Below are 8,911 nucleotides of genomic sequence, written 5' to 3' on the forward strand. Positions count from 1 at the left end.
GGCCGGGACGGTGGGCGCGGGGTGGCCGGGGGCGGCGGCGGCGGGGCTTGGCGCTGGCGGCGGCGGCGGCGGTGCCGCGGCGGCGCCAGCGGCGTTTAGGCCGGGGGCGTCTGCTCACGTAGTGCTACCCGGAATGAAGCACTGAGCTGGCGGCGACGGCACCGAGCCTAGCCGCGGGGCGGCTCCTGCTGGTGCCCGCATCCAGCGCTCCAGCGTCGCCGCCCCGCCCCTCTGCAATCACAATGGACGACGCGACCCCAAGAGACTGATTGACCGGTCAAACGTGATAGCGGCGGCGACGCTGGGGGTTCCTGCGGCGGCTATTTCGCCGTGCCCCCGCGTGTGCATGCGTGTCTGGCTTCCTCAAACCTCCATGCACCTGGCCCAGGCCTGTCGTGTGCGCACTCAAACTTCAAATGCATCGAGGTACACCCCATCACCGACCTTTGGTCGGCCAACAGGCCGAAATAAACCAGCGCCCATCTGTAGGCCGCCGGTGCCGCCGCGAGTGGTCGAATGCTGGGCACAAATGCACCCAGGAGCGCAGCCTGTGGGCCCGGGCCCGGCGCGCGCCCGCGCAAAACGTCCCGCTTGCCGACGTCTGCCCACACGCGCCGCGGCCCGCGGCGCGGTCGTGTTCGTGAGCGCCACCTGGCCGGGATTTTTCGTTCAGCACTGCAGGGACACGTGTTTGTTGTGTGCTTGAGCACGTCAGCGGCTGCCGCGTTTCAGCCAGCGCGTTTCATTTCATTTCAGGAGCGTGCGCTCACCTCAATTGAGTGTTCAATTCAGTGCTGCACGTGCTGCATGGTCATGCCATAGTGATTGCTTCTGCACTGGTACACGGTTGCTGTGCGCTCAAGCGACAATGTCCAAGATGTGGAGGCAGTGGTCTGATTTCAAAGCCTAGGCCGCACACAGTTGTGTCGGGATTTGTTCTGTTGCCAACTGCACTGCCTGGGAGCGGCGGGCTGCGTCATGGCGCATGCACAACATACCAACCTCGGCTTGTCCGCTGCAGACCCAAGGGTACAAAGGAGCAACGTCATTACAATTTGGCCGCCTGGGCAAGGATGGCAACCAACACTCTCAAGGCAGTCTTGATCGGCCATCTGATGAATCAAATGCTGTTGGGTGCATCGGGAGCATGTTGCAGCGCCCTCAGTCAATTTCGCACAGGGGTCGCACAAGAGGACCTCCGAGAAAACACCACGCGCCGCGCAGTGAGGCGTGCCGCTGGTCTCAGCTGCGTTCTGGAACGTCCCGCTGATGTGGCCACATGCGGCGGCGTCCAATCCATCAGGCCCTCAAAGGCCAAAAGCAGGCAGCCCGGGTCGCCACTGCACCACTCCAATAATTGTTCAAAAACTGTCCTATGCGCCAAGAAGCTGCTACTGTGCCCGCTCTGCTGTAAACTCAGCAGAATCTGCCGCTGTTACCGCTGCGCCCGCGCCGCTGCGAAAGTTGTGGGGCTCCATGCCCCCTGAATGCTGGGGTTGCGGCTGATCACGCGTTTCGGCGGGACCCGGCTGTGCTGGGGCCGCCCCTGGCTGCCGATGAGCCACCAGAGCTCCCTGCTGATCTCTTGGGGCGTCAGGTTGCGCAGGCTGACGGGATGGGTGTGGCGCTTTTCGGCCTTTTCAGGCACTGCGTGCTCTGCGGTTGGTATTGTAACAGGGGAGCGGAGGCATATCGCGTCAGGTGCGGCTCCCAACCGCTCGCAGCCGGCTGCGCAGCGCGCTGCCCTTCTTGCAAGGCCACGAACAGAGCTCCATGCCTGCCTGTCAACCACGCGTGCAGTGCTGCGGCATGCAGAGGCAGTATGCGCACCAAACTCAGCCTCAATGTAGGGGTGGTGCCCGCGGCGCTGCTCAACGCGTACTTTGACGTGCCGGTGCTGCTGCTCAAATAGCGGCAGGTCGTAATCCATGAACTGCCTGCATATGTTTGAAAGCCTCTGGTCAGCACGTTGTGAAAGGGCGCCACCAAGGCAGCAGCGGCAACTTGCAGCGCAGATCACGCTGCTCACCGCACTCCTCTAGAACTCCCGCCGAGAGGACAATATCTAAGTATAATTGTCTTGAGCAGGTGACGCCCATAGACAGCCATCTCGGGTGCCGACGCTTCCCTGAGACTGGGAGCTGGCTTGTGAGCGCCGTTGATTGGTTGCCGGGAAAAACGTGTCTATTGTATATCCACGTTGAACGTGCTAACGGCTTTGATCATGTGCGGAGGCTTCGACAGCGAGGCACTGGCTGCCTGCTCGCTGCCTGCCGCTCTCACTGCCTGCCGAACTCAATGCCAGCCGCTGTCAGGTCGCTGCCCGTCCTGCACTCCCGTTGTTTCTTTGGTGAAGGCTGCAGCAGACTCACTGTAGCGACGATCCAATCTCATACCTGGTTCCACATGTCACGGTAGCACCACCAGATGTGACGCGGCAACCTGATATCCAGAACCCCCCCATTCTGTCACGCCTGTCCAGATGCGCCACTATTTTAAACATGACCTACTAACTCCATAAGGAAGTAAAGGAGACTCCCCCCCAACTTCCACCTTGCATAATCCAGGTCATCGTGATGCAAGACTGTCCTGACCAAAGTTACAATGCTTAGTGTTTTGGTGGTCGGCGCTCACAGAACTGGCACGCCCACAGCAGACCTGAGCAGGAAGGAAGGGTGTGTTCGCAGCAGGCTGCGCCTGCTAAAGACGGTTCTTGTGGGGGTTGCGATGAGGCGGCGTCGATGGAGTTGCATGGGCCGCGTGAGTCTCGCTTCAAAACAGCAGGGCGGCACGCGGCCAGAGCTGGATCACAAGAGCGCAGACCTCACTATGGTCAGTGTTCACCCAAGCCCCGCACCAAGCTATTCAACACAGTATGATAAAGCAAACAATCGGAATGTGCTGCGGCTGCAGAGCTCCTTTCGGGGCACCAATTTGCAAGTGGAAGAAAGAATGGCGTCAAACCGGCACTGCGACATCCCTCTGCGCATCGTCGTGTACAACAGCCAAATCAGAGGACGTAAATGTTGTGAAACAGTCACCCATGTGCTACGTTGTCGTTCCCTGCACCGCCGCCGCTCCTAGCATCGCCGCCAGTCGGGCTGGCTACGTGCCCAGAGGCCCCCGCCTTCGGCTGCGACGACGAGGCTCCACCATGGCTGATCGTCCATGCGTGCTGCTGCTCGTTGTAGCTGTTGAAGCCGCCGGCGCCGCCTCCCACCATGCCCAGTCGCTGCTTTTTGGATTTCTGCGGCGTCTGCCGCGCGTCGGGCCAGCGCCCTCCCCCACGGCCGCGAGCCTGCAGGCCAGACTCGCCGGCAAACACCTCGCGTGAAAGTGAGTGCCCCATATCTGCCAAGTTATATCACACTCGCGCCTCGTCCAGTCAGGAACGAAGTAGCCTCACACGGGCAGTTTTGCGCTCGTGCCACGCAGTGCAAGCCTCTGCGCAGAACGTGGAGCTTTGTAGAAGGCGACAGGTATAATAAGCACGCTGGGTGACCAACTGCTGAGTTTTCGTGTGATTTGTGCAAGAGGCGGGGTCCGGCTACTGTGCTTTGCTCCGTCATTCGCCCGCCGCTGTTTGGGCTCACCTTCCCGCATCGGTGGGACAGTGCTGTGTGCCAAGGTCGTTTGCGTCGAACAGCAGCACCGTTCGCCAGCAACTTTGCATAAGGCTGAATCGGATCATCAGTCAAGGCTATGCAGCACCGCCCCCACAGCAGCGCGATGATCATGGACGGTCCGAGGCAGTCCCTATGACGCTGTGTCCACAGGGCGGATGGGATCAGGTGGGTGTGCACTACGCTGACGGCTCGGCACGATTGTCAAGCCAGCAGCATGTGTGCCCCATACACGGCAATCCCGGCTGTCAACACACAGCACAGCGCACCCAGGCCCAGTTGCCTGAGCGCTTGCCACGCCGCCACCAAGTGGAGACACACTGAATCAGCCCGCTGACCAGCATCACAGGACACAGATCCTTGGCTTGCTGCCATGAAACAGTGATCGTCGATTTCACCATCAGAACATTTTTTTCTCTCAAACAGTGCAGGCCTTTCCAGTGCGGGCCTGTTCTCTCAATCAGTGCGGGCCAATAGACTGCCCAGAAAAGCTGCCCGCGTAGGAAAAATCATGTGTGGCAAAGAGGATCTCAACGCGTTTTGCTGACCACAGCACCCTGGCCTGGCCGCAAACCGCCAGCACCACGGACCAGTCCCTCACAGCCTCCATGAAGGGTGCTGCGGTGTTATGTGGCGCGCGTCAAGGCGGAAGGGGCAGGAGCGCGCGCTGCTGCTGCTCTCGTCGGTGGGAAGAATTAGGAAACCGTGCAGGTGTGCGAGCGCAACACGCTTGAGCGCTGAAACAAACCATCGACTTGTACTGGAACAAAACACAGCCCGCCACCTGCGTTCGCGACCGCGCAACATATGCATTGCATGCTGCGCGGGTCCCCAGATAGGGGCACCAGCCTCGCCGCGGATCAGCAGCCGGCGCGTGGCAGGTGGTCCGGGCTGACGGGCCTTTCCGACACGGGAGCAGGTGCCAATCCATGCACCTGCGCCGCAAGAAAATCCTGTGTGCATACGTGCGTCAGGTATGTATGTGTGCCGTGGCAGGCACGCCATGATGACACCTTGAAAAGCGGTGATATGTACAGTGCAGTCGCGTGTTGCGCAGCTCGCCGTCGCCAGTTTTGTGCGGCGACGTGTTGTGCTGCGTACCGTGCGTGTGTCGTGAGCGACTGCAGTGGTGCGTGTGAAAACTCAATCAACAACGCCAAATCAACAATGAGACGCGCCCTAAAACAACGTCAACACAAATGCCTTCGCTACCAAAGGTGAAGGGGGACCGGGAGCACACAAATTGGCCCAGACAGCCCGCCGAGGGCCCGCCCCTCGCAAGTGCGAGGTGGTTGCTGCGGCGGGGGTGTTCGCGCCCGCTAGGCACGCGAAATTTGTGCGTGTGCATGTACACATGGCGTGGCGTGAGGGGCGCGTGGGTGCGTGCGACAAGCTTGCGGGTCGCGCAAAATTAGGCCCGGTCCCCGAGCCCTGTGAGGCTGTGTGTGAGGAGGGGCCTACGGACACACGCGCCAGCAGGCACGCAGCGCCCCTCGATGCCAGCCAGTCCCAAAACGGGCAGCCGCGCAATCGACGTGCTGCATCAGCTGTCGGGTGCTGGCAGCTCCGCGGAACTTTTTGCTGAAGCGTCTTCCAAAACGCAGGGCCGAGCCTGAGCGCATGGGACAGCGCGTGAGAACCAGAACGGTGGGTGCGCGGTTGGAGCGGGATCGACGCCGCGCCTGCCACGCCAAAACCAAAATGGACCGGCCCTCATTGGGTCATGAGAGCCAGCCTGGGACGCAGCCCCGCGTGAATGCGAGGTGATTGTGTGCCGCTTAGGCTTTGTTTTCATTTCTTGAGGTACGAACAGGGGGGTCGTCCGCCTTGGCACCAGCTGGCAGCCGTGGAGCATCAGAACGCTGTCAGGTCTGGTTGGTTGTCTCTCTGGTTGTGCTTCAACCTGGGCCAGCGGCCACAGCCGACACCGTGGCGGCAAGGGCTGCTGCCCGGGCAGCCGAGCCAGGCGGGTGGCACGCTGCCGGGGCTCACAGGGCGTGCGCAGCGGCCTCCACACGCACATGCCCAGCAGCTGCCGCGGTGGCGGCCGCAGACTGGGCGATGTGAAGCGCGCGGTGCGCCGCGGTGCGCAGCATGCGGGCCGCCATGACAGCGGCGTCGCTCGCGCTGGCCGCGACCGCGACGGGCGCGGAGCCGCGGGGCGGCGACCAGGGGCCGCAGGTGGGGACGGCGAGGACCGGGGCGTCGACAAAGCCGGCCACGGCGGTGGGCAGCGCCGCGTCGGCGCCGGCGACGACGATCACCACATCGCACACCTGGGGTGGGGTGATGTTGAGGCGTGGATGGGTGCGCTCAGGGAGAGTGCTGCAATATGGGTGCACATTTTGCGAGGGCTCACACGAGACCAGGGGAGCTTGCATCGCAGAGGAAGGCCATTGTGCTTCGAACCAGGAGCGAAGATTGCATTTGTAGACTTGTTACCACAATCTGCCAAGCTTGCACACCAAACTGGGCAGGCATTTGAGGCGCGGCCGGCTGCGCCGCACCTGCAGCGCGGGCGCCGCCTCGATGACGCTCTGCATGTTAGCGGCGCTGAGCCCGCCCTTGGCGATGACAAACGCCCCCAGGTGCTGCAGCAGCAGCTTGGCCTGCTCCACGGCCTGCGCGTCAGCGGCGGCGCCGACAACGCCGACGGTGCCCGGCAGGCGCTGCAGGGCCGCGTCGTCCGACTTGATCATGAGGCACTTGGCGCCCGCGTGGTACTTCACACCGGGCAGCAGCGTGCGGACGCGCGCGTATGTGACGGGCTCGATGTGGGTCGCGATGGCCTGGGGCGGGCGGGAGGGGGAGGCAGGGTCATGTTATTGGCAGGCCGGGCTGGCGGCAGCTGGAGCCGGAGGATGGGTGGCAGCCGGATCGAGTTGTGAGCAATTGCGGGGGCGCTGATGGCGCGGCGGCGCGCGCAAGCAGGGCGCGGCGCCGGGCGTCTGCCCACCTGGTGCTGCATGCGCTCCAGGTGCTCCTTCTGCGGACATAAGGAGGAGGGGCCGAGACGGGAGGAGCGCAGAATCAGGGGCCCATCCTTGGTTGTCAAGGTCACGCGGCCGAGGCAGCAAGGCGTAGGCGGGGAGCGGACAGGGTACAACCTAAAGGCAACTGCTGTGCCCGTTCCAGAAATTGAGCAGCGATGCAACCAAACCCACGCGCCTACCATGCGCGCAGCGATGGCCTCTGGCGCCTGGCCCTCGCCGTCAACAATCAAGGGCAATGGCTGGTGGGGACGGTTCGCCGCGCCGGACGGCAGGCTGGACGCCATACTGTGAGGGGCTGCGCCAGCACGTACATCTGCGTTCGCGGGCGGTGGAACGTTTTGACGCCCTCGCAGACACTCGCCAACTTGAAATGGATGCAGCCCGCATCTTTCAGCGAGTGTGCCGCATCACCGAGGCTCGCGGCATGCCTTGAGATACATGCGATAGGCATTACATAACAAAAACGGAAGGGAGAAGCCAGATGGAGGCGCTTCCTAGGTGGACCATGAGTCCAAGCACTGCCACGCACCTTGGCGCAGAGGGACAGGTACGCGCCCAAGACTGCCAGGCTGGGAGTGGGCAGAAGAGAAGACGCGGACAGCACGGCTACGAGACGCAAGGACAGACATCGTCGCAGCGGTCGGTCTGCACAATTTATGCCGTCGTTGGGGCGTGCTTGTCCGCGACAGAATCGAGGGAAGGGACAAAATTGTGATGTTGAGCGCTTCCAGCAGGGCAGTGCATGTTATGTGCGCCGCAACAGACAAGAAGTCCGAGAGGTGAGTGCGTGGGGTCCACCTCAGCAAGGGACGCCACCCGAAACAAAGGCGGCGGTCGCCAGGGCTTTCTCAGCGTGTTTTCGGCGTTTTGATCGCTTTTTAGTGCATTAGACTGCTGCTACTAAACTGACTGTTGCATGCGGACTCGCAGCGGCGGGACCACACCAAGTTGGATCGTCGCCACTTCGTGCAGATGCCTTGCGCCGCAGCACTATGGCCAAGTCAAAAAGAGCTACTGTTACACATGTGAGATGACACGTGTCCAGCATCCGTGGATGTCCCCCAGCGCGCCGCTGCAGCCGTTGACCTGTTCTCGGTCAAGGGTCCACAGCTGTCATGCATGATAAACAGAAATGCCCAGCGGGCGCCGGGTGTGGCGCGGGCTGAAGCACAAGAGAATTACTGTGACGCGCAGACGGCTCTACATGCAGGCAGGACCCGGAAGACATTAAAGATTCCAGCGGCAACCCGACAAGCCGGAGTCACATGCGCTTGGCAGCCCCTTCACTGGCCTGAGCACGGCCATCGTGCCTGATACAGCAGTGCAATACAGCAGTTGGGGCAGCGGGACATTCCCTGTGGGCAAATGCTGGTACACCAGGTGGTCTTAAGAACGACACAGGGTGCGGTGTGAATGACAGGCCCCCCACGTATTACAAAGCATGCGCGAAGTGGTGGACAGAAATGACATCAGCCAGGGTGCCCTCTGCCGACGGCAACTGCTTATGCGTAGACGCGCTTGAACACAAGGCTTGCTGCATTGCATGCTTTATTTTCGGGGGGGGGGGGAAGGGCGGATCAGGGTTGGTTGGTGTGGGTATAAGTACCATACATGTACCATACAGCATGCTTTGGTGCCCTGTCTCCATTGAGACCCCCAGCAAAATGCAAGCCGCTTGGGACAGTCTGGGCCCCACAGGATGGGCGAAGAGACGGCTGGACCAGGTGGAGGCAGTGGGGTGCCCGTTGGTCTTTCGGTGGCCGCGGGTAGTCGATGACAGTCGGTGCGTGCGTTGCACACTCCTGTGCTCTCTCGGTTGTACCTCTTCACGACAACCTGCTGGTCAGGGGAGTCGCTGGACACTACCGTGTGCTGCTTTGTGCCCCCCTCATGCTTTTATTTGTGGCTGGCTGGCTATGGGTTTGGAGGTCTGGCGGACCCTAGGTCACTCATAACGCAGACTGGGTGCAGCGAGCTCTGCCACGTCAGCAAACGTAAGGCTCTTACCCAGATAAAGGAGGCCGAGCAACCACAGAGTCACAGCCAACACGCACAACACAACCTTGCAGGCCAGTCAAGACACCACCGGTGATGTCAGGGGTTGTGCATCTGGGGAGAGTATACCGAGCAGCTTCGGCGGTGCCGGAAGGGTTGTGTGATTGCAAGTATTAAAGGGGTTGACTGGCATTGCAACAGTGTTTCAAGCCGAACGGTCACGGGTGTCTCTCGTCAGCTGGGGCTGGCAGCGGCGGCGGGCAGCGCGCCAGCAGGGCGCGCGTGCGCGCGCATCTAACC

General features: G+C 61.8%; 2 protein-coding genes across 2 annotated transcripts; both read right to left on the bottom strand.

Annotated features, from left to right (window-relative positions):
* Window positions 1-3,037: 3,037 nt before the first annotated feature.
* On the bottom strand, window positions 3,038-3,349 carry MNEG_9996 (hypothetical protein; the record flags this gene model as incomplete). Its single annotated transcript, XM_014041531.1, has 1 exon — window positions 3,038-3,349. The coding sequence occupies one exon, from the start codon at window positions 3,347-3,349 to the stop codon at window positions 3,038-3,040; it is 312 nt and encodes a 103-aa protein (XP_013896985.1).
* Window positions 3,350-5,611: 2,262 nt separating this feature from the next.
* Window positions 5,612-6,900, bottom strand: MNEG_9997 (hypothetical protein; the record flags this gene model as incomplete). Its single annotated transcript, XM_014041532.1, has 4 exons — window positions 5,612-5,899; window positions 6,131-6,412; window positions 6,580-6,609; window positions 6,796-6,900. The coding sequence occupies 4 exons, from the start codon at window positions 6,898-6,900 to the stop codon at window positions 5,612-5,614; spliced, it is 705 nt and encodes a 234-aa protein (XP_013896986.1).
* Window positions 6,901-8,911: the final 2,011 nt, after the last annotated feature.

This window comes from Monoraphidium neglectum, assembly GCF_000611645.1.
Source record: "Monoraphidium neglectum strain SAG 48.87 unplaced genomic scaffold scaffold02141, whole genome shotgun sequence".
NCBI classification, from domain to species: domain Eukaryota; kingdom Viridiplantae; phylum Chlorophyta; class Chlorophyceae; order Sphaeropleales; family Selenastraceae; genus Monoraphidium; species Monoraphidium neglectum.